Below are 26,359 nucleotides of genomic sequence, written 5' to 3'. Positions count from 1 at the left end.
TCACATCTGGCCTATGGGCCACTGCCCTAGACTAGTGTTATGGCCTAGAAGACTCAGGAGGAGGGGGTGCAGAGATGATGGAGGGGAGAGGAACGTAGAGCTCTCAGGTATAATGATGTCAGCCTGGTGGATGGTTGTCCAGATGGAATTCCAGACCTGGGGTGAAGTTTGGTGGCCTAGTAGCAGGGCAGGGCAGAAGAAGGGTCATTCAACAGGCTCATGGAATTCTAGCTAATGGAGGTGAGGGCTAGGGGCAAAAGACAGGAGGCCATCTGAGATCCTGGTCTGAGTGTGATTGGAGGGAAAGGATGATCCTAGGAACTCTTGGGTAAGGAAGAAAAAGCCTCTTGGCACTGGGAAAACCTTCCTAGAGACAGCTGGGTTTATTGAGGCCCTGTTCCCTCTTCTGCATCTCCTATGTTCCACCCTTCTGAGTGATTCTGCCATGGACTCATCTTCCTGGAAGACCTCCAGGCAAAAAGCAGGAACTTTCAGCTCAGTTCACTGTCTCCTAGAGATCCAATCCTGGGCTTGCAAGTCCAAGGTAGGTCTTAGTTAGGAGTTTAGATGACCTTCCTATACTCACTCACTGCCTTCTGAGAGCATGAAGTGATATTTGATACCAAAATTGTGCCCTGCCCCCTGCCTCAAAATCAGCTTTCTATCTCCTACCCAGAGGCTCTGGTCTCTGATTCTGGAGAGTTCCCCATGACATTCCCAACCCAGGTCCCCCAATTCTTGTCTCTAACCCTGTTTATACTTTGCTTCCCTCAATCTCTTTCCTCCTTTAACTCTGTGAAGTGTAACCACATCTTTTACACTAATGTCCCCCAACATTTACTATGGGGGATGTCACATAGCGATTAGGGAATAAATGTAGAAAGTAAATTTTTAAAAATATTTTTAAATATTTTCCTATTGTTACATGATTCATGTTCTCTCCCTCCCCTTTCCCAGAGCTGACAAACAATTCCACCACATTATACATGCATTATCACTGAATACCTATTTCCATATTATTCATTTTTATGATAGAGTAATCTTTTAAAGCCCAAACCCCAAATCATATACCCATAGAAACAAGCGATAAATCATGTTTTTATTCCGCATTTCTACTCCCACAGTTCTTTCTCTTGTTGTGGATAGCATTCTAGAAAGTGAATTTTTTTTTTTTTAATTTTAAACCCTTAACTTCTGTGTATTGACTCATAGGTGGAAGAGTGGTAAGGGTAGGCGATGGGGGTCAAGTGACTTGCCCAGGGTCACACAGCTGGGAAGTGGCTGAGGCCGAATTTGAACCCAGGACCTCCTGTCTCTAGGCCTGGCTCTCAATCCATTGAGCTACCCAGCTGCCCCCTTAGAAAGTGAATTTTTAAAAGAACATGCCTGGCCCCACTTCTTGATATATTTGCTAGTTATATAAATGGAATCAGCTAGGTGGGGCAGTATATAGAGCACTAGGTTTGGAGATAAGATGACCTGAGTTCAGAATCATCCTTAGACACTTACTAGCCATGTGACCCTTAGCAAGTCACTTAACCCTGTTTACCTCAGTTTCCTCATCTGCAAAATGAGCTGGAGAAGGAAATGGCAAACCAGTCTAGTATCCTTGCCAAGAGTCAAAGAGTCATAATAAGTAAGACACTGACTGAACAACAACAACAACAAAATAGCTATGGTGTCAAGCTAAAAAATAACATAATTAATGGAGTAGTTATATTAGAATCCATCTTTAATCAGTAGGAGAGAGCCAATGATCATAGCCACTATACAGAGTCGATCACTCTGGGAGGAACACTGTCCCTGGAAAGATGTCAATAGTGGAAAGTTCTACCAAACTGTAGAATTCAGGGTCCTATATATCTTTTGGAGAATATATGAAAGGTAGGATGACTGACTGGTTATATGAAGGCTGGGGAAAAGAGGCTATAGCCAGAGACTAGGTTGTCTGGGAGTGGCCTAGATACAATAGGAGAAACTAAAAAGACCAAGAGGGTACTTCAGATTTGATTATATCTACTGATCCTATCTGGGGTGATCCAAGGGTTTTTGAAGGTTTTGGACCTGAGTCAGTCTGAGAGTTTGGGGAAGCCTGGTTATCTGGGACCAGGGTCAGTTTGGAGTTTCTGAAAAATGGGTTGTCAATGGTAAAGGCCTTTGTGACAAAAGAGTCCTTTTTCTTTTGCTAAAAATGTCCCTTTTTCTATCTCTGTGCCCTACCGCGATTTCACCCCTACTGGCCTGCATGACCTAGCTAGCAGATCCTCCCCCAAATCTGGGTCATCTTACTCATCAGGAGAGACTGTTGTTATGTCATCGGTGGAATGACTGCTGGGGTGTATCACACTCGTGAGTGGATAATAAACTACAGTTTACCTGTCTGTCTGCAACCTCTGCTGGCTTATTCCTGAATTGACCAGCAAGTACCTAGGAAGTGGTCCAGCATGGGGTATTTGGAATCAGGCGATGACCTATCAGTTAATAATAATGGCCAATATTTAGGTGACCCTTGAATGCTTGGGGATAGGAGAGGTCACTGATAACCTTGCTGGGAGCCATTTCGGCCAAGCAGAGTCCGGAAACCACATGGGAAAGTGCTGGGAAAGGAGTGGAGGACAAGCCGATCAGGATAGAAGGTGAAGCTCTACCCATGCCCTTGGCTCCCACACCATTGATTTAGGAGCCCCTACGCATCCCCACTCCCAGCACGTGTTTTCTGGGCTTGCCCATTTATTCTTTGGCCTCATTTTCCATCTAAAACTTTTCTTTTTCCTTTCCAATCCAGCTAATAGGAAATAAGAGAAAATCAGCTCTTCTGTGTGCCTGGGGGACATATATCAACCTGTGCCCTGATGCCCCACATCTCAGCCAGAGAACTTTGCCAATCCAAGGACCCTCCTTGTCCACCATTCTCTGGAAGGGAAGCTCCAGGAGCACAGGGAATTTCTGACTTGGGCATTTGTGTCCCCTGCAGAGCTAATTGTTGAAAGCATTTGTTGCATAAAGTCCCAGTGATCTAAAGTAAACTAAGATTGTGATTGGCTAATCCAGCAGTGAAGAGTGGGCTTACATTTGGCTTGACTCAGAGAGGGGATATCCAGAACCCACGGCAATGGGAAAAACACAGAAATGACATATTATCCTCGGGGAAGTCTGAGGTGGGGGAACCTCTTATGACCAAATGAACTCACCTTCCTTTCCCCCGACTCTGTTCCTTGGTAAGTCCATTGAAAAAGAGAAGTCAAACTCTTATAAACTCTACCACTGAGGCCTATATAATCAAATCTAAATCTGATCCATAATTATTGATTCCATTGACTAGACACCATTCTCGACCAATAATTAATAAATCATACAAATAAAGTGGGACATCAACTTTCACTTTCCATTTCCCCATCTGACTCTTTGGAGGTGTCTCCATTCGATCGCCATCTAAAAACCAAACTATAGGGGGCAGCTGGGTAGCTCAGTGGATTGAGAGCCAGGCCTAGAGACGGGAGGTCCTAGGTTCAAATCTGGCCTCAGACACTTCCCAGCTGGGTGACCCTGGGCAAGTCACTTAACCCCCATTGCCTAGCCCTTACCGCTCTTCTGCCTTAGATCCAATACACAGTATTGACTCCAAGATGGAAGGTGAGGGTTTAAAAAAATAAAAATAAAATAAAAATAAAAAATAAAAACCAAACTATAATCCAGCATGATCAGCATCCATTGGGATTCAATTTGTCATGGGACCATAGAAAGCAATCATTACAAGGTTCAACATTTTATACAAGGCCAGTCACCAGAGGGCTCATTGACTGTTCCAATTGGCCCAGCAAAAGGAGATAAGTTTCTTCTTAAGAGAAATAAGCTCCCATGAGTCAGGAGGGCTTTGGTGCCTCAGATTAAAGCCTTGATGCTCTTTTCTTGTTCTTTATTAACGAGCTTTGCTGGGGACAGTCCCCTTCAGTACACTAGCCTTGGAAAAGAAACTATATAGAAAGGGAATGGAAAGTACTTGGAATATATGACCATAAATCTGACAATTTAGGTGAAATGGGTGAATATTTACAAAAATATAAATTGCTCAGGGGACGGAGAGCCAGGCCTAGAGACGGGAGGTCCTAGGTTCAAATCTGACCTCAGACACTTCCTAGCTGTGTGATCTTGGGCAAGTCACTTAACCCCCATTTCCTACTAACGCAGAAGGTAAGGGGTTTAAAACAAAAAAAAATTCTTAGGTAAAATACTTTGGTGAACTTTCAGAGAAAATGGGATTCCTATAGGGCTTAGAAGCATTATATGAAATAAAGGGAAATAACTAAGTCTCTGGTGAAAGTCCATGCCAGGTTTATTATTCTAACCACATTTGAAGCAATAGAGAGAAAAGTTATTGTTATTGTGAAAAGAATACAAGCAGATTTCTATATTTTCCATGGGACAGGGTGAGAAGCTTTAGAACTTGGGCAAATTGGACAAAATTGATTTAAAAAATCAGATTATGGTCCCACACCTATGGATCCCAACCTCTGCAAAGGAGGGGAGGAAGCCTCTGTTCATGCCTCTTTATTTCTAGGGTTACTTTATTTTTTCTTTCTTTTTTTTCTTTTTTTCTTTTTATACATTTATTAATATTCATTTTTAACCTGATTACATGCTTCATACCCCTACTTTCCCCTTCACCCCCCACTCTCCCCTCACCCATGGCTGATGCACATTTCCATTGGTTGTAACATGTGTCCTTGTTCAGGCCCATTTCCATATTGTTGTTAGTTGCATTGGTGTGGTAGTTTCAAGTCCACATCCCCAATCATGTCCACCTCAACCCATGCATTCAAGCAGTTGCTTTTCTTATATGTTTCCTCTCCTGCAGTCCTTCCTCTGAACGTGGGTAGCATCTTTACCATAAATCCCTCAGAATTGTCCTGGGTCATTGCATTGCTGCTGGTACAGGAGCCCATTACATTCGATTTTACCACAGTATATCAGTCTCTGTGTACAATGTTCTTCTGGATCTGCTCCTTTTGCTCTGCATCACTTCCTGGAGGTCTTTCCAGTTCACATGGAATTCCTCCAGTTTATTATTCCTTTTAGCGCAATAGTATTCCATCACCAGCATATACCACAGTTTGTTCAGCCATTCCCCAATTGAAGAGCATCCCCTCATTTTCCAGTTTTTTGCCACTACAAAAAGTGCAGCTATAAATATTTTCATACAAGTCTGTTTATCTATGATCTCTTTGGGGCACGAACCCAACAATGGTATGGCTGGATCAAAGGGCAGGCATTCTTTTATAGCCCTTTGAGCATAGCTCCAAATTGCCAGCCAGAATGGTCGGATCAGTTCACAACTCCACCAGCAATGCATCAATGTCCCAATTTTGCCACATCCCCTCCAACATTCATTACTCTCCCCTTATCTCATTTTAGCCAATCTGCTAGGTGTGAGGTGATACCTCAGAGTTGTTTTGATTTGCATTTCTCTAATTATTAGAGATTTAGAACACTTTCTCATGTGCTTATTGATACTTTTGATTTCTTTACCTGAGAATTTCCTATTCATGTCTCTTGCCCATTTATCAATTGGGGAATGGCTTGATTTTTTATACAATTGATTTAACTCCTTGTATATTTGAGTAATTAGACCCTTGTCAGAGTTTTTTGTTATAAAGATTTTTTCCCAATTTGTTGTTTCCCTTCTGATTTTGACTACATTGTTTTTGTTTGTTCAAAAGCTTTTTAGCTTGATATAATCAAAACCATTTAATTTACATTTTGTAATTTTTTCTAACTCTTGCTTGGTTTTAAAATCTTTCCTTTCCCAGAGATCGGATAGATATATTATTTTGTGTTCACTTAACTTATTTATAGTTTCCCTCTTTATATTCAAGTCATTCACCCATTCTGAATTTATCTTGGTGTAGGGTGTGAGATGTTGATCTAAACCTAATCTCTCCCATATTGTTTTCCAAATTTCCCAGCAGTTTTTGTCAAATAGTGGATTCATGTCCCAAAAGTTGGGCTCTTTGGGTTTATCATATACTGTCTTGCTGATGTCATTAACTCCAAGTCTATTCCACTGATCCTCCCTTCTGTCCCTTAGCCAGTACCATATTGATTTAATGACTGCTGCTTTATAGTATAGTTTGATATCTGGTACTGCTAGGCCCCCTTCCTTCACATTTTTTTTCATTATTTCCCTTGATATTCTTGATCTTTTCTTATTCCAAATGAAATCTGTTATAGTTTTTCCTAATTCAGTAAAGAAGTTTTTTGGTAATTTGATAGGTATGGCACTAAATAGGTAAATCAATTTGGGTAGAATGTTCATTTTTATTATGTTAGCTCGTCCTACCCATGAACAATAAATGGCTTTCCAATTGTTGAGATCCAGTTTTATTTGTCTGGAAAGTGTTTTGTAGTTGTTTTCATATAATTGCTGTGTTTGTTTTGGTAGATAGATTCCCAAGTATTTTATATTGTCTAGGGTGATTTTAAATGGTGTTTCTCTTTCTACCTCTTGCTGCTCTAACGTGTTGGAAATATGTAGAAATGCTGATGATTTATGTGCATTTATTTTGTATCCTGCCACTTTGCTAAAGTTGTTGATTATTTCTACTAGCTTCTTAGTTGATTCTCTAGGATTTTTTAAGTAGACCATCATATCATCTGCAAAGAGTGATAGCTTAGTCTCCTCATTGTCTACTTTGATACCTTCAATTTCTTTTTCTTCTCTAATTGCTATTGCTAGTGTTTCTAGTACTATGTTAAATAATACAGGTGATAATGGGCATCCTTGTTTCACTCCTGATCTTATTGGGAAGGCTTCTAATTTATTCCCATTGCATATAATGCTTGTTGATGGTTTTAGGTATATACTGTTTATTATTTTTAGGAAATGTCCTTCTATTCCTATACTTTCCAATGTTTTCAATAGGAATGGATGCTGTATTTTGTCCAAGGCTTTTTCAGCATCTATTGAGATAATCATGTGATTTTTGTTTGTTAGACTGTTGATATGGTCAGTTATGTGGATGGTTTTCCTAATGTTGAACCATCCTTGCATTCCTGGTATAAATCCCACCTGATCATGGTGGATGATCTTAATTACTTGCTGGAGTCTCTTTGCTAATATTCTATTTAAGATTTTTGCATCTATGTTCATTAGGGAGATTGGTCTATAGTTTTCTTTCTCTGTTTTTGGTCTACCTGGCTTTGGGATCAGTACCATATTTGGGTCATAAAAGGAATTTGGTAGGACACCTTCTTTGCTTATCATATCAAATAACTTGTATAGTATTGGGATTAGTTGCTCTTTGAATGTCTGATAGAATTCACTTGTGAATCCATCAGGTCCTAGTGATTTTTTCTTAGGGAGTTCTTTGATGGCTTGTTCAATTTCTTTTTCTGATATGGGATTATTTAGGTATTCTATTTCTTCTGCTGTTAATCTAGGCAATTTATATTTTTGTAAATATTCATCCATATCTCCTAAATTGTTATATTTGTAGCCATATAATTGGGCAAAATAGTTCTTAATGATTGCCTTAATTTCCCCTTCATTAGATGTGAGGTCTCCCTTTTCATTTTTAATACTGTCAATTTGGTTTTTTTCTTTCCTTTTTCTTATTAGATTGACCAGTACTTTGTCTATTTTATCTGATTTTTCAAAATACCAGCTTCTAGTCTTATTTATTAATTCAATAGTTCTTTTACTTTTAATTTTATTAATTTCTCCCTTAATTTTTAGTATTTCTAATTTAGTTTTCATATGGGGGTTTTTCATTTGCTCGCTTTCTAATTTTTTGAGTTGCATACCCAATTCATTAATCTCTGCCCTCCTTAATTTGTTAATATATGCACTCAAGGATATAAATTTCCCCCTGAGAACTGCCTTGGCTGCATCCCACAGAGTTTGGTAGGATGTCTCATCATTGTCATTCTCTTCAATGAAATTCTTGATGGTTTCTATGATTTCTTCTTTGACAAATTGGTTTTGGAGAATCATATTGTTTAATTTCCAATTGGTTTTTGATTTGCCTGTCCAGGTGCCCTTACTAATTATTATTTTTATTGCATTATGATCTGAGAAGGTTACATTTATTATATCTGCTCTTTTGCATTTGTTTGCAATGATTCTATGCCCTATTACATGGTCAATCTTTGTAAATGTACCATGTGCAGCTGAAAAGAAAGTGTATTCCTTTTCGTCCCTATTTATTTTTCTCCACATATCCATTAAATCTAATTTTTCTAGGACTTCATTCACCTCTCTTACCTCTTTCTTATTTATTTTTTGGTTTGATTTATCTAGATTTGAAAGAGGAATATTTAGATCTCCCACTAGTATGGTTTTACTATCTGTTTCCTTCTTGAGCTCTGCCAGTTTCTCCTTTATGAATTTGGATGCTATACCACTTGGTGCATACATATTGAGCAGTGTTATTTCCTCATTGTTTATACTGCCTTTAATCAGGATGTAATGACCTTCCCTGTCTTTTTTAATCATATCTATTTTTACTTTGGCTTTGTCAGAGATCATAATAGCCACTCCTGCCTTCTTTTTCTCATTTGATGCCCAAAAGATTTTACTTAAGCCCTTAACCTTAAACTTGTGTGTGTCTACCTGCCTCATATGTATTTCTTGTAGACAACATATGATAGGATTTTGGTTTCTGATCCACTCTGCTATTTGCTTCTGTTTTATGAGTGAGTTCATCCCATTTACATTCAGAGTTAAAATTGTCAGTTGTGCATTCACTGACATTTTTGTATCCTCCCTTAGACCCATGCCTTCTTCTTACACTATTTTCTTTTTTTTTAAACCAGTGGTTTACTTTGAGCCGTTATCCCTTATCTCCTCCCTTGATTGACTTCCCTTTCTTCCCCCTTCCTTGTTATTCCACTATTTTTGTTTGTTAAAGGCCTAATGAATTCCCTCCCCCTTCTTCTCCCCTCCCTTTTTTGACCTCCCCACTCCCCTGCTCCCTTTGGTTTATCCCTTCTGACTTTCTCAGTAGGGTTAGATAAAGTTTTTTATCCAAATGGATAATAAAGTCACTCTTCCCTCTCCAGGTTGATTACACTGAGAGTAAGGTTTGATTATTACCTCTTAATGCTCTCTTCCTCTCCTTCTTGTGATAGTATTTATCCCCTCCCCTTCCCCTGCCCTCTTTGTGTGAAATAGAATATCCTATTTTTCTTATTTACTCAGATTTTTCTTGGTGTCCCCTACTGTTTCCCCCTCTTTCCCACCCCCCATGTCGTCTTAGACCATTCATTATCCTGTCCTCTCCCTATGAATTATTCTTCTGGTTGCTATAATAGTGAATATTATAATAGTGAATAGAGTTCACTACAGAGAATTATACATAGCATTTCTCCACCTAGTATTACAGATAATTAGATCTTTTTTAAGCCCTTAAAGAGTCAATTTAAAAAAAACAAACAATTATGAGCTTTCTTTCTTTTCCCTCTGTTTCTTATTTACCTTTTCATGTTTCTCTTGGTTTTTGTGGTTGGGTATCAAACTTTCCATTTAGTCCTGGTCTCTTTTGTGCAAAAACTTGGAAATCTTCAATTTTGTTGAATGCCCATACTTTCCCCTGGAAGTATATAGTCGGTTTCGATGGGTAGTTGATCCGTGGCTGAAGGCCCAGCTCTCTTGCCTTTCTGAATATTGTATTCCAAGCCTTGCGGTCTTTTAGTGTGGAGGCTGTCAGATCCTGTGTGATCCTTATTGGTGCTCCTTGATATATGAATTGTCTCTTTCTGGCTTCTTGTAAGATTTTTTCTTTTACTTGAAAGCTCTTGAATTTGGCAATTATATTTCTGGATGTTGTCCTATCTGGATCGAGTGTAGAGGGTGTTCTATGGATCCTTTCAATGTCTATATTGCCCTCATGTTGTAGAACTTCAGGGCAATTTTGCTGAATAATTTCTTTAAGTATGGAGTCCAGGTTTCTATTAATTTCTGCCTTTTCTGGAAGACCAATGATTCTCAAATTGTCTCTTCTAGCCCGGTTTTCTTGGTCTGTCACTTTGTCATTGAGATATTTCATGTTTCCTTCTATTTTATCAGTCTTTTGACTTTGTTTTATTTGTTCTTGTTGTCTTGAGAGATCATTGGTTTCTAATTGTTCGATTCTAGCCTTTAAGGACTGGTTTTCGGCTGTAATCTTTTGGTTTTCAGCTATAATCTTTTGGTTTTCCTTTTCAGTCTGGTCATTTCTGGTCTTCAGTTGACTTGCCTCACTTTCCAATTGCGAAATTCTGCCTTTTAAACTGTTATTTTCTTGCCAGATTTCTTCCATCTTCCTCAACATCTCATGTTTGAACTCTTCAATATCTTGTGACCAGCTTTCATTTTTTGGGGGGGAAGGTTTGGTTATTTGTTTGTCCTCCTCTGTGGTCCAGATTTTCTCTGTGTAAAAGTTGTCGAGTGTTCCAGCATTTTTCTTACTAATCTTTTTCTTCTGTGTTGCCATTGTTAGCCCCGTCCCTTTTCAGCTTTGTCTTCACACTCAGGGTCTGCCTGCCCCCTCTAAGCTCCCGATGGCTCCAGTCTTCTTGTCCTGGGGTCAGGCCTCCTGGTAGTCCCTGGTCTGCCCCTCTGCCCGAGGCTCCTTCAGCAGTCTGGGGGCAGGGGCTGCTTCCACAGCCGGGCTCCCGTCTGTACCGGGTCCTCACTCGATGACCTATCCTGCCCTGGAGATCTCAATTCACTCCCAGGGCCCTGCCTTCATCCACACATAGGCTCGGGAAAGTCCCTGCTTTAGGGCTTTTCATTCATGCCCCGACAGTGCTTTCACCCACACAAGACGCTGGGGGAATTCCCTGCTTTAGAGATTCACACCTGGGGCAGCGCTGCAGGGGAAAGTCCATGTGTCCCCCAGCCTCTTGGGGTCCCACTTCTGGCAGCTCACAGGTACAAGCCCTGGGGCTGCTAGTGGTTTATGGTTGCCCCAATCCTGCTTTCACTCTTGTGCGTTGGCCTTGGCGTTGTGCGTGGTGTGTGTGTGTGTGTGTGTGGGGGGGTGGAGTAGCTTCTTCCTCTCGCGTTTTAGTGAGAGCTGTTTCACCCCTTTATAGCCTGAAAATGCCCTGATTCTGCGTACCTTTAATGCTGCACCCCATTGTGGTGTTCCTTTGATCGTTTGGGTTTGTTTTTATGTCCCCTTGAGGAGTTTTGTATGCACCGTTTAGGAGAGATCAAGCAGCTGCTCCTTACTCTGCCGCCATCTTAACTGGAAGTCCCTCTAGGGTTACTTTAAATGGAATTTCTTTTTCTATCTCTTTTTCCTGGACTTTGTTGGTTGTATATAGAAATGTTGATTTATGTGGGGTCATATTATATCCTGCAACTTTGCTAAAGTCATTGATTATTTCCACTAGCTTTTTAGTTGATTCTCTGAGATTCTTTAAGCAGACCATCATATCACCTGCAAGGAGTGATAGCTTAGTCTCCTCATTGCCTACTTTAATTCCTTTAGTTTCTTTTTCTTCTTTCATTGCTAAAGTTAACATTTCTAATACAATATCAAATAATAGAGGTGATAACGGGCATCCTTGCTTCACTCCTGATCTTATTGGAAAGGCTTCTAGTTTATCTCCTTTGCAGATGATAGTTGATGGTTTTAGAGAGAAACTTTTTATGATTTTAAGGAATGGTCTATTTATTCCTATGCTTTCTGGTGTTTAATAGGAATGGGTGTTGTACTTTGTCTAAGGCTTTTTCTATATCTCTTGAGAAAATCATGTGATTTCTGTTAGTTTGGTTATTGATATGGTCAATTATGCAGATGGTTTTCCTAATATTAAACCAGCCCTGCATCCCTAGTATAAGTTCCACCTGGTCATGGCGAATGATTCTTATGATATATTGCTGTGATCTTGCTAAGTATTTTATTTAAAAATTGTGTGTCTATTTTCATTAATGAAATTAGCCTATAATTTTCTTTCTCTGCTTTTGCTCTCCCTGGTTTGGGTATCAGCACCATATTTGTGTCATTAAAGGAGTTTGGGAAGACTCCTTCTTTGCCTATTTTCCCAAATAGTTTGTATAGTATTGGGATTAGCTGTTCTTTAAATGTTTGATAGAATTCACTTGTGAATCCATCTGGCCCTGGCGATTTTTTCCTTTGGGCAGTGATGGGCAAACTTTTTTAAAAGGGGGCCAAAGGAAAGGAAATCCTCAATTGTCAGTCTGTTTCTAAGGCAACTCTTTCAAAGTTTCATTGTATTGTATCCTACTCATTGTGTTTGTCAGATTAGGAATAATGTCGCTCAGCTGGATAGAACATTTCAGGGGGCCCATATCTGACCCTCGGGCTGTAGTTTGCCCATCACTGCTCTACACAGTAACTGCAACAGTGTATGATGAACAATTGTGAATGACTTAGCTTTTCTTAGCAGTGCACTGATCCGACAGAGCCAAAGAATTTATGATGAAAAATACTATCTACCTCCAGAGAAAGGATTGATGGAGTCTGACTGCAAATCGAAGCCAACCATTCTTCACTTTATTTTCTTGGTGTCTTTTTTATGTATCTTCTATAATATGGCAAATATGGAAATGTTTTGCATAATAGGACACGTATAACCAATATCAAGTGGCTCACTATCTCAGAAAGGGGGAATGGAAGGAGGAAGAGAATGTGGACCCCCAAATATTAGCAAATAAATGCCAAAAATTGATTTTACACTTAAGCGGGGAAAAATAAAAAATTATGGTAGAAAAAAATATGACAAGTAGAGAACAATGAAAATTTTAATTTAGAAAATTTAGTGTGTTTTGGATCCTATAACTTCAGAAAACTTAGGTGGAAATTTGTTATTACATGTAATTGGCAAAAAAATTAATTTAATTTTTAAAAAAAGGAAGTTTCATGTAAACACTGACCCTTTTTTTTTTGAAATATAGGTTTAGAAAAGTAATAAAGGAGCAGAGTTGCCCATGAGCAGGCAAGCCTCTTTTCCTATACTCCCTAAATTCTATGAAGGTTTTGGCTTGTTACCGGGGATCTAATTATGCAGAAAGTTATTAAGGACATAGTGTCAGGAATCTACAAATCTAACAAAGCCATCAAGTCTAGATCCCTCATTTTATAGCTGAAGAAATTGAAGCTCAGGGAAAATAAGTGATTTATTCTTGGATGATTTAAGACAATGATTCCCAAAGTGAATGCTACTGCCCTCTGGTGGGTGCTGCAGTGATCCAGGGAGGTAGTGATGGCCACAGGTACATTTATCTTTCCTATTAATTGCTATTAAAATTTTAAAAAAATTTATTTCCAGGGGGCTAAGCAATATTTTTTCTGGAAAGGGGGTGGTAGGCCAAAAAAGTTTAGGAACCACTGATTTAAGAGATAAATTAGAATCATAACAGCAGAAGTTATAGATTATATAGCAAAAATAATGACAAAATGGGGGCAGCTGGGTAGCTAAGTGTATTGAGAGCCAGGCCTAAAGACAGAAGGTCCTAGGTTCAAATCTGGCCTCAGACACTTCCCAGCTGTATGACCCTGGGCAAGTCACTTAACCCCCATTGCCTATCCTTACCATTCTTCTGCCTTGGAGCCAATACACAGTATTATTCCAAGATGGAAGGTAAGGGTTTAAAAAAAATAATGACAAAATGATAAAACAACAACAATCTATTGTGGCAAATCTCACCAAAGAAAAAAGAGAGGACAATTATTTGGGCATGCAAAAACAAAAATTTGAAGGCCCATTTATAGAAGAGAGGCAAGAAATGATAGCATATTTGTAATGGTTCTTTCCCCCCTTTCTTCCTTAATTTGAGGGAGGTGAGCTAGGCAAAAGGAATTTTTCCTGATTTAAACATATTTTTTAATAGAAGAAAACATTCAGATACTTTTCACAACTATGGCTAGAAGCTGATCCGAATTATAGATTTTTATTAAACAATAGATAATTTTAACCACATAAAATTTACATGTTTGAATAAAATAAATGAAGATGAAGTTAGAGGGGAAATTGCAAAGTACAGAACATATCAATTATTATAAGAAAAATGATCAGGAAGTCATTTATAGTCAAGATAGCAAGAGAAGTGACAACCATGTGGACTAGGAGCCATTACGGATAGATGAGTGCTGAAAAGATAGGAAGTTTTCCAACATCCTGACATCCATAAATGACACATGCAAACGTGCTCCAGAGCACTGGTCATAAGAGAAAGTCACATGAAAACAATTGCTATTTCTGGTCTTAACTTCCAAATTGGTAAAAATGGCAAAAAGGAAACCATCAATATTCGATTTTGTTAAATCTTGAGATTCACAAAGGTGAAATGAAACATTTTATATCCACCATAAAATAGAAAAAAAGGATTGCACATGACACAAATTCCAATATAAAGTGCTTGACTTTCTTTTTAAGTACTAAAAAATTTGACACGGCACTTTCACAGCTTTTATAATTCTCCCCAGCTGTTCTTCTATTCGATTCTGTGATTGTAGTCCATCGATGATTTCCTTAGTATTTGGGGCATTGAGGGACAGGGGCAGAGGTGGGGCATTCCTATCACTAATCCTCTTCACATTATCTTGTCCTACCCCAAACTGAAAAAAATAAAACTACAAAATATTTACAAATGAAAGTACAAAGTCAAGGAGAATAAATTTCCACCCTGTCCAGTTGCCAAAATGGCCTTTTTTATAGATATATGTGTCTAGATCTGGCATCCTCCACCTCTTAGGTGGCAGGGAGGTGGCGCAGATCTTGACAAAAGTCCCTGGGACAAGCATTTGATTATCACAATAATAAGAAGTAGAGCATCTTCCCAAGTCGTTGGCTTTCACCAGGTTGTTCTAGTTACTCCCTGTTACTTCCTGTGGTCTACATGAGTTCCTGTAACTCTTTCTGGGTTTCACTGAAGTTGCCTGTGTTTTATGGCATGTTATTGCTCCATGACATATACCGAAATGCGTACAGACGTCATCGTCATCCTATTGTACGTTGCATCTTACTTTTGAGTTAATTGACACAACAAAAGGAGTTGGTATCAGTGAGTTTGCACACTTGGGTCCCTTTCCTTTCTTTAAAGGACTGTAGACTAGTGGTATCACAGAGTCAGAATATACACCCAATTTTGTGTTGGGGGTGAAGTGACTTGCCTAGGGTCACCCATCTAGGAAATGTCTGAGGTTGCATTTGAACCCAGGACTCTCTAATGAGCCACCTAACTGCCCCGTATCTATTCTTTATATACCTGCATATAATCAGTATCCATTTTTTTTTTTTACGTTGGACATGAAGACTTAACAAAGCAAACTTTGGTACAAATCTTTTCCCCAGTTGATTCCCTTAACATATTTTATGCATTGTTTTTTTTCAATGTGATGACTATTGCCCATTTTATTTTCTGTGATCCTCTCTGTCTCATGGACGTGAACGCTTCCACTATTCATAATTGTCTCTTCTTCATGCTTCCTCTAATTTGTCTGACGGGATCTTTTATATTTGTAATATATTCCTTAGGAGTTAATCTTGGTCTCTGGTGGGAGATGTTGGTCTGTGTCGATTTTCTTCTGCCGGAACACTTCCCAGTGTTTGGGGCATTTTGTAGTGGGTAACAAGTACCGGCCTCAAAGTGGAGTTCTTTGGACTGATCGAACACAAGGTTATGATGTTGTTGTTATTGTTCAGTTGTGTCTGACTCCTCGTGACCCCGTGGATCATAGCTATCCATGATGTTTTGTTGGCAAGAATACCAAAATAGTTTGCATTTTCTTCTTCAGTGAATCCTTTGGTCAGGCAGTCAGAGGTTATCATATTCATTTTCTTTTGTATATCACACATCTGATCCCTTCCGTTTCTCAAGATCTTTATTCTGAAGTAGGACAAAATAGTTTGAATGACTATTTCCTGGAATAGTTTCAGATTTGGTTCTGCCTGGCCTCCTTCCTAAAATACTAAAATGGGCTTTCAGAAAGATATCCAGGAATTTACTCTTTTTTAAACCCTTACGTTGTCTTATTAAGTATCAGTTCCAAGGCAGAAGAGCGTAAGGGTAGGCAATGGGGTAAAGTGACTTGCCCAGACCACACAGTTAGAAAGCGTCTGAGGTCACATTTGAACTCAAGACCTCCTGTCTCTAGGCCTGGCTCTCTATCCACTGAGCCACCCAGCTGCCCCACATGAACATACTTTTTTTTTTTTTTTTAATTTTAAACCCTTAACTTCTGTGTATTGACTTATAGGTGGAAGATTGGTGAGGGTAGGCAATGGGGGTCAAGTGACTTGCCCAGGGTCACACAGCTGGGAAGTGTCTGAGGCTGGATTTGAACCTAGGACCTCCTGTCTCTAGGCCTGGCTCTCAATCCACTGAGCTACCCAGCTGCCCCCCACATGAACATACTTTTGATGAGAACAAATATTTAGAGTTGGAAGGGATCGCAGACACCATGGATTTGAAAGATGAGTAAAGCGAGGCACAGAGAGCGGGTTTCTGGTCCAGTGTTATATAGCTAGTGAGCATCTGAGGCAGGATATGAATCAAAGTTTTCCCTATTTGAAACCCTGTGCTCTATCCATTACAAGTAATGCCTTCTGAATATCAATTAAAATGAAAAGAAAAGGAACTGGACTGTCCGTTTGTTTTAGACCACTGACTTTACTGTAAGATTTCTGATCCAAGGAATGATGATCACAAAAATAACTAGTATTTCCATGGTGATTAAATGTTTGCAAAGCATTTTACAAATATTATCTTATTTAATCCCCACATAAATCTTAGGAGGCAGGGGCTCTTTATATCCCCTTTCAAAAGATAAGGAAACTCAGGCAAGAACAGGTTACAAGATTTGCTCAGAGATATACAGCTATTAAGTGCCAGAAACAAAATAAGAATTCAGGGCTTGTGGCTCCAGGCACAGCACTTCATCCACTGGGCCACCTAGCTCCTTAGAGAAAGCATTACAGAAATAAATGTTCAACAGTTACAAAGACTTATACAAAGACTTCTTGTATCAACAAACAAAGGGAAAGAAAATGAGTACCAGTTAATTGGGGAAATAGGTGAAGAAATTAAGAGTATATAAATGCCATGCAATATTTAGGAGTAATGGCATTAGGATTTTAAGAGAAAAATTCATAATATTTATAGAATTTTATGCACAGAGTAGAACGTTTTCTTTTTCTTGTTTTTTTAAACCTTTTACCTTCCATCTTAAAACCAATACTGTGTATTGGTAAGGCAGAAAAGCAGTAAGGGCTAGGCAATGGGAGTTAAGTGACCTGTACAGGATCACACAGCTAGAAAGCGTCTAAGGCTACATTTGAGCTCAGGACCTCCTGTCTCCAGGCCTGGCTCTCAATCCACTGAGCTACCATACTGCCCCCAAATTTGGGGTGATTTTTAATGAGGTCTACTATTTTGGGAGGTTTAATGAAAAATGCAGCAAGAGGTCTTCCTTTGTTAAGTAGGTACATAAGTTTCACAACCAGCATGATTTCTCCAATGTACAGACAGGTATGAGTTACTAGGTGAAGCCCTTCCCACAATCATTGCTTTTATACATCCTCATTCACATGAGAATATTGTTGTGTACTGATCACCATCCTCCAGAATCCTATCCGCCTTGAGCACATTCATAAGGCTTCTCTCCACTCTGGATCCTTTGATGTAAAGTGAGAGATGATCTCTGGCTGAAAGCTTTCCTAAATGGAGTCCTCATGAAGTTGCTCCTCAGAATGAATTTTCTAATATTGAAAAAGTTCTAAATATTTGAATGCCTTTCCTCTTTCATGATAGTGATAATTTTCAATCTAATATGAATTCTTGAATGGAAAATAAAGAGATGATTGTGGCCTGAAGGCTTTACCACATTGATCATATTCTCAAGGTTTTTCTATAGTGTGCATTCTCTTCTGTTAAACAAGCAATGAGTGGTAACTAAAAGCTTAGCCTCATTCATGACCCCCATGAGCTTTTTCTCCACTGTGAATTCTCCCATGTGCAGCAAGACTGTAGCTCTTTGTGAAACCCTTTCCACATTGCTTACATTCATAAGGTTTCTCTCCACTGTGGATTCTTTGATGTGCAGTAAGAGCAGAGATCTTTGTGAAAGCCATTGTACACTGATTACATTCAAAAGGTTTCTCTCCAGTGTGAACTCTCTGATGTTTTGCAAAATTGGCCCTCTGTGTAAAGGCCTTTCCACATTGATTACATTCATAAGGTTTCTCTCCAGTGTGGATTCTCTCATGTTTAGCAAGACTGCAACCAATTCTGAAAGCCTTTTCACAATGATTACATTTATAAGGTTTCTCTCCAGTGTGGATTCTCTGATGTACAGCAAGATGGTTCTTCTGTGCGAAAGCCTTTTCACATTGATTACATTTATAAGGTTTCTCTCCAGTATGCATTCTCTGATGTACAATAAGAGTGGAGCTCTTTGTGAAAACCTTCTTACAGTGATTACACTCAAAAAGTTTCTCTTTATTGTGGATTTTCTCATGATCAGTAAGACTAGCGTTGGATCTGAAAGCCTTTCCACACTCTTTACATTCAAAAGGTTTCTCCCCAGTGTGGATTCTCTGATGGGTAGCAAAATGAGAATTCTGTGTGAAAGCTTTTCCACATTGCTTACATTCAAAAAGTTTCTCTCCAGTGTGGATTCTTTGATGTTTACCAAGACTGGAGCTAATTCTGAAAGCCTTTTCGCATTGATTACATTTATAAGGTTTCTCTCCAGTGTGGATCCTCTGATGAATAGAAAGACTAGAACTAATACTGAAAGCCTTTCCGCAATGATTACATTCATAAGGTTTCTCCCCAGTGTGGATTCTCTGATGTTTAGCAAGACTGGAACTGTATCTGAAAGACTTTTCACATTGTTTACATTCAAAAGGTTTTTCTCCGGTGTGGATTCTTTGATGTACAGCAAGATTGGAACTCTGTGTAAAAGCCTTTCCACATTGATTACATTTATAAGGCTTCTCTCCAGTGTGGATTTTCTCATGATCAATAAGACGAGAATGGCATCTGAAAACCTTTCCACATTGTTTACATTCATAATGTTTCTTTCCAGTGTGAATTTTATGATGTTTAATAAGACTGGAGTGTTTTGTGAAAGCTTTTACACATTGCTTACATTTATAAGGTTTCTCTCCAGTGTGAGTTCTTAGATGTTCCACAAGATGGGAGTTACACTGAAAAGCCTTTCCACAATGATTACATTGAAAAGGTTTCTCTCCAGTATGGAATCTCTCATGTGAAACAAGACTGGAGCTGTATCTGAATGCTTTTCCACATCGATTGCATTGAAAAGGTTTCTCTCCAGTGTGGATTCTTTGATGTGCAACAAGATTGGAGCTCTGACTAAAAGCCTTTCCACATTGATTACATTCATAAGGTTTCTCTCCAGTATGGATTCTTTGATGTTTACCAAGACTGGAGCTCTTTCTGAAAGCCTTTTCACATTGATTACATTTATAGGGTCTCTCCCCAGTGTGGATTCTCTGATGTAAAACAAGACTGGCTTTCTGTGTGAAAGCCTTTCCACACTGATTGCATTCAAAAGGTTTCTCCCCAGTGTGGATTCTCTGATGGCCAATAAGGAGTGATCTGTAGGAGAAAGCCTTTCCACAATCATTACATTTAAAAGACTTCTCTTCAGTATGAATCTTCTGATGTCTAATAAGATCAGAGTTCCAAGCAAATGCTTTCCTACACTGATTACAGGCATATGTTTTCTTTCTAGTATGAAATCTAGGATGGTAAGGAAGAGAGGTTGCTCCACGTTCATTATATCCAGAAGACTCCTTTCTAATGTGAATTTTCTGATGAGTAATGAGCTTAGAGTTTTGGCTAAAGGCCTTCCCACTTTTATTATTTTTATAAAGCATTTTTCTAGTAAAACTTTTTTGGTGTCTGATGAGGTCTGAACTCCCTTGAGAGGACCTTTCCTGGAGATTACGTTGATACATGTCTACTTCAGGAGGCTTTTCATGGGACTGAGAAAGATCTACCTGTTCAGTACAGCATTTGCTATCTTCCATATCCTGGAAAGAGTCATTCCCTGAGTTCATTTTCTTATCATGATTTAGACCTGAATATTGTCTGAATCTCTTTCTAGTTTCATCAAATTCACTGTCACTCTTTGGATTTTCATCTACATTGATATCAGAATCACAGCTTTCTCTCAAACTGAAGTCACTCATGAATTTTTCCTGGCTAGATTCTTCCACAAAAATGCTCAATGTTGTGGTCATCTCATTCACTTCAAACCTAGTCTCTGCTCCTGAGGAAAACAAAATAATCAATCATATAAACACAGAAAGCTATAAGTACATAAATATATATTCTTTCCTTTGATAGCAGAAAGTGAACTAATTTACATTCTAATTCCCTAGTCAAAGAGAAAAGTTTTCAAACTTAAACTGGCAGAATCAATCTTTGGAAATCGCATTGGTTATATCTGGAAGACTGTTTACTTTAGAAAGAGTTTCACATCCAATAACACTGGATCCTCACAAGAAACCTGTCATGGGCCCAGCATTTTCATTATCATAATTATCTTATCTCATATAAATTCTTATATCTGGTAACTCAGGCCAAGAGTTCAGAATAGCTGAGTGATGTGACTAACTCCTTTGCAACTGAGACTAGATTTCAAACCCTGTGACTGTGCATGCTCTGTCCATAGTACTAGATGGTCTTTTCCCATTGTACTTTCTACCTTTTTTTTAAACCCTCACCAATACTGTGTATTGGCTCCAAGGCAGAAGAGTGGTAAGGGTAGGCAATGGGGGCCAAGTGACTTGCCCAGGATCACACAGCTGGGAAGTGTCTGAGGCCAGATTTGAACCCAGGACCTCCTGTCTCTAGGCTTGGCTCTCAATCCACCAGCTGCCCCCACTACCTTTTCTTTAAATGTCTGTTGTTGATTATACTTATAAAGCTGTTAATCTCAGATAACATTCTGCTGTTCTGTATTTATCAGTTTGGATGTACTCTGACATGGTCATTCTTGGCAAATTTTATAAGCTAAGCTGAGAAATAGCAGACTTTTATAACTGTCATGTAATAATTTAACTATTATGTAATAATTTTCAGGATTAAAGCCAAGTTTTCTTCTTTTCTATTCATATCCAAATATACTATGCTATGTGCTACATATATACTATTCAAATTATTTCATTACCTATCATATCTTGAAGCATAATGTACTTAACTGGTGATCTCTTTGAATCTCATTTTTTCTTCTACCTTTTCTGGGACCATTTATGAATGGCAAAACTGATTTTTTTTTCTAAGGTCTGATAGATTCTATGTGGACACTTCACTTTTTGGGATAGCCATTATCCATTTTTTTTAAACCCTTAACTTCTGTGTATTGGCTCCAAGGCAGAAGAGTGGTAAGGGCTAGGCAATGGGGGTCAAGTGACTTGCCCAGGGTCACACAGCTGGGAAGTGTCTGAGGCCGGATTTGAACCTAGGACCTCCCATCTCTAGGCCTGACTCTCAATCCACTGAGCTACCCAGCTGCCCCCTGTAAGAGGTATAAGTTTAAAGGTAGGTGTGTAAGCAGGCTAGGAAAAGCCTTAGCTGGAGGTCATGGACATTCTGAATGAAATGCAGGGGAAGGAGGAAGTGGCTTGTGCCTGAGAAGGACTCCATGGTGGTTGGCACAAACTGTCTGTCACACCCACCTGGATCCATATTTACTGTTAAAAGCACCTTTCCCTGGCAATCCTCCATTACACCCCTATCCATTTATTTTTAATGTCTCATACTCTACCTTGAGTCCCTCATCCTTCTGTTACTAAGTGAATAGTAGGATCTACTATTGGTCTTCTAGCATCATTTAGTGCCTCATGAAACCTTTGGATATCAATATATTTTTCACTTGGGACAACAAACATGTACATGTTTGAGGTTTCTTTGGGCAGTGATTCCAAACCATCATGATTAGGCATAAAATGATTTTGGTGTTCATGCAGATTACATCAAACTCTGATCTATTCTCACTAAGTGCAGCATACTGTTTGGGTTTCTCAACCTGTCCTCAAATTGTTTCCACACCGCCATAAAATTTTGACATCCGAGTATAAATTTATGCCCAGTGGATGGTCACAGGTATGCAATCTATTCATTTGCTTTCTGTAGCCTGTCCCAGAGGGGTTGCCTCATTCCAAGGACACCTTGTAATCTCATCTCATCGGTGCTATAATAACCACATTAAGAAGTTATAAATGGTTGCATTTTTTCAGTGCAGATGGTAGGCTCTTTCAAATGTATGATCACTAGGCAGAAGCATTACAAACCCTCTTGAATGGACCATCACACACATTCTCTGAAAAGGGACCATGAACTGCTTCCCACTGCAGTATTAAGGCCACTTTCTGATTGCAACTTATCTTCTGTTTGTTACTATTCTTCTATTTGGGGTGTTCAGAGAAGAAGAGCACCTCTGGTGTGAAGACCTGCCAAGCCTTTTTCAGCTCATCCATCTTTGGGATCCATATACCAACCAGATTTCCCCTGTGACTTCAAGAAGCTATATATATATATATATATATATATATATATATATATATATATATATAAATGAAATTTATATTATATATATAATTATATTTTATATATATAATTTACAATTTATATTAATATATTATATATTTATATAACCGTTTTGGCAGGCAGGCTAAACCAGCTTGAGGGCAATCCCTCAATGAGGTAGCCTACCCCAGGCATGTAAAGACTTTCCTGAGAGGAATGAGCAGATGAGGATAATGTGTGTGATTTGTTCCAACAGCCGTGAAGACAGTTGAAGAAGGCCCTGTGGAATTCTGAGAGCTTGGTCAGACTTCAAAGAGGCCAAGGTCATCCACTGCATCTTGGGCCAACACCAGTCATCTTGCCTTTTGTACTGGACTCCGATAACTCTGCCAACCCTGCCTCACTTAAATCCACTTCACACACAAGTTAAGACATCACTCTGTGATGTCACTGATCGTCTTTAATATGAAAGACGAACAACATTTTATTATTTGTTGCATTTTCAAAGAATCCATTTCGCAAGATAGGTTAGTCATTCCAGAGTTTCTGTGAGAGTGCGGCCAGTGTGGCAGTGGTAGAAAAAAATGTTATATCTGAAGAGGTCTTTCCAAAGAAAGGATGTTTTGTATATAAACATAGTTTTAAAAAAATCAAAACAAGGAGCAGCTAGATGGTGGAGGGATAGAGTGAGTCCCAGGTCTAAAGTCAGGAAGACTCAACATCCTGAGTTCAACTCTGGCCTCAGGCACTTATTGGCTGGGTGACCCTGGGCAAGTCACTTAATGCTGTTTGCCTTGGTTTTTTTCATCTATAAAATGACCCAGGGGAAGAAATGGCAAACCATTCCTGAATCTTTGCCAAGAAAACCCCAAATGGGCCAGGAAGAATCAAACATGGCTGAAAGGAATGAACAAGAAAAAGATTTTCATGGCAAATGTCTTTTTGACAAAGGCCTTATTTCTTAAATAGAGAATGGACTCAAATTTATAAGAATACGAAGCATCTCCCAACGGACAAATGATCAAATGATATGAACAGGAAATTCTCATATGAAAAAACTAAAACTATCTTTAGTATTTAAAAATATCTTTAGTCATATAGAAATGTTCCAAATCACTATTGATTAGAGAAACGCAAACTAAAAGAACTCTTTGCTTACCACCTCACACCTATCAGACTGACTAATATGACATAAAAGGAAAATTATAAATGCTGGAGAGGATGTGGGAAAATTGAGTCACGAATGCACAATTGGTGGAGTTGGGAGTTGATTCAACCATTCTGGAGAGCAATTTGGAATGAAGCCCAAAGGGCCATAAAACTTTGCATTCCCTTTGACCCAGTAATACAACTACTGGGTCTAGATCCCAGAGATCAGAGATTAGGAGAAAAGGGACAATTTGTCAAAAACATTTATAGCAGCTCATTTTGTGGTGGCAAAGAACTGGAAACTGGGGAATGGCTGAACAAGTTGTGGTATTTGATTGTAATGAAATACTATTGCCCTTGACCAGGACACTCCATCTCCTGACCCCCCTGGGTTTTCTCTGGCTGCCTCTCAGGCTGATGATGCTCATTTGGCTTCCCTCAAGTCCCCCCTAAAACTCCTCATTCCACACTAAGTCTTCTCCAGGCCTCCTTAGCCCTGGAGTCTTCCCTCTCTGGATTAGCTCCAATTATCCTGGATTTGTTGGGTTTGTACATGGCTGTTTCCATGTTTTCTTCCCTCACAGATGGGGAGCTCCCTGAGAAAAGTATTTGTTCCTTGCCTTCCTCTGTATTCCTAGGGCTGACCATAGGGTCGGGCACATAGTAGGAGCTTCATAAATGTTTGCTGGCTTGAATAAACCTAGGAAAGAGTTCATATTGGATGGCTTCAGCCTTTTCTGGATGCTTTCAGGAGAGTTCCATGCTCCAAAGTTCCCAACAAGGACTTCTTAGAGGATCATAGCTTTATCATCAAAAGGGAAGTGGAAAGCCATTGAGCCTGACCCCTTTCTCCCTTTATCACAGATGAGGAACCTCAGGTTTAGAGGTTCAGTTACTTGCCCAGGATCCCATTACTGAAATGTGTCTGAAAATGAATTCCAAGTCAGGTCCTCCTGCCCTCAAGTCTCGCACTCCCTTTACTATGACACATAGAAGCCTCCTGTGATAACAGCTTTCAGGTACCCCCTTTCCTCACCTGGGCAGGAGCTCCTTGGGTCTTTTGGCTCTGGCAGCCATGGTGCTTCTCCTTGCAGAAAACTGGGCATCAGATCTTCTCCAGGAACTGGCAGCCCTGGGCATATGAAAGAAGGAAGGGATGAGGAAAGAGAGAAATAGAAAACTTAGTTCCCTTTAGAGAAAGGGGACAAGCAAGGACCACAGGCTAGTTCCCAGGAAGCCTCAAGGATGGTTTCCATGTTATTCACTGTTGGGACCTTTAGAGCGGGGCAGAGATCATGAGGCCCATTTGAAATCAGAAAATTCCATCTTTATTTACCTCTGCATAGAAGGTGGGCACATTCCACAGCTTCTAGTATTTGGAAATTAGAGGTAGCTGGTAGTAAAGGGGTAAGGGGTCTGAATCTGGAGTTAGGAAAACAAGTTCAAACCAGTCACAGATACATGGTAGCTGGGTACCTCTGGGTGGGAGGGGGCACCTCTTTGCCTCACTTTCCTCAACTATGAAATGGGGATAATAAGAGTACTAACCTCATTGACATGTTGTGAAACCACATGATAATCATTATATTATTATTTATTATTATATTATTATAATTACATAAATATGTCACTTGGGGACATAGAGCAGGTATATGTAAATGCTTATTCTTCCTTTCCTTTTTTATCATCTGGGCTGGAATTTGAGGGAAGAGTGAAGGAGGAAAACAGATAAAGTGACTACACTAAGCTGGATGAGGGGCAGTGAGATACCCGGTTATACTTCTTAGTAAGAAGACCTCTCTTACGTCTACACTCATCCCAAAGAGGAAAGGGCTGCCTTATTATTACACAGAGTCCTCTTCATCGGCCACCTGCAAGAAAAAGCTGCCTGGGTATTAACAGAGATTTTGCAAAGAAAATTCAGTGGCGATTAGTGGTTAGACTAGCTGACCTCTGAGATTAACTCCAAGTCTGAGATTCTGTTACACTGGTTTGAGTTTTGACCTGAAGCTACCTAAAGCAGGAAGGAGATAATTTTAGGAGCAACAAAGGAAAATCCCAGCTTCCCATCACAAAATTCAGAGAACTTTTGTAGGAAAACCAGGCAGCAGGAGAACCCTGTGCAGAGATCAGCACTTTCCTTTTTTTTAATAATTGATAAAAGCTCAAAATCCTGCACATTGGGCATGGAATGACGACATTCCTTTGATGCCAATTGAGTTACAAGAGGAAGTGGTCCTTACCCACAGAGAGGAGATTCTGCACATTCTCCAGCATGACCTCCTTGTACAGCTCCCTCTGAGGATGGTTCAAGAGGCGCCACTCCTCCTGGGTGAAGTCCACAGCCACATCCTTGAAGGTTATTGACCCCTAAACCAGCAAAAGTCACGAGATTTAGAGCTGGACCTTCAGAATTTATCTAATCCAACCCTTGTCAACTCACAGGAAGGTTTTATCCTAAACTCATAACTTCTAAGAGTGTCAGAGCTAGTTCTGGAAACCATAGTCATTAAGAGTCAAATGGAAGGGGCAGCTAGGTAGTTCAGTGGATAGAGAGCCAGGCCTAGAGAAGGGAGGTCCTGGGTTCAAATCTGGCCTCAGAAATGTCCTGGGCAAGTCACTTAACCTCCATTGCCTAGGCCAGTGATGGGCAAACTTTTTAAAGAGGGGCCAAAGGAAAGGAAATGCTCCTCTGTC

General features: G+C 39.5%; 1 protein-coding gene across 1 annotated transcript in view; it reads right to left on the bottom strand.

Annotated features, from left to right (window-relative positions):
* LOC123240674 (zinc finger protein OZF-like) overlaps window positions 1-26,359 on the bottom strand; it is a 27,412-nt gene continuing 1,053 nt past the window's right edge. The window contains exons 2-4 of the mRNA XM_044668395.1: window positions 18,919-19,638; window positions 18,087-18,414; window positions 1-176 (exon numbers count right to left, since the gene is read on the bottom strand). Coding sequence (XP_044524330.1) covers window positions 1-176; window positions 18,087-18,414; window positions 18,919-19,638 — 1,224 coding nt within the window. The remainder of the gene's footprint in view (window positions 177-18,086; window positions 18,415-18,918; window positions 19,639-26,359) is intronic.

Source organism: Gracilinanus agilis, chromosome 3 (assembly GCF_016433145.1).
Source record: "Gracilinanus agilis isolate LMUSP501 chromosome 3, AgileGrace, whole genome shotgun sequence".
NCBI classification, from domain to species: Eukaryota; Metazoa; Chordata; class Mammalia; order Didelphimorphia; family Didelphidae; genus Gracilinanus; species Gracilinanus agilis.
The sequence above is the reverse complement of the archived record's forward strand: the minus strand, read 5'-3'. Positions and strand labels throughout refer to the sequence as shown.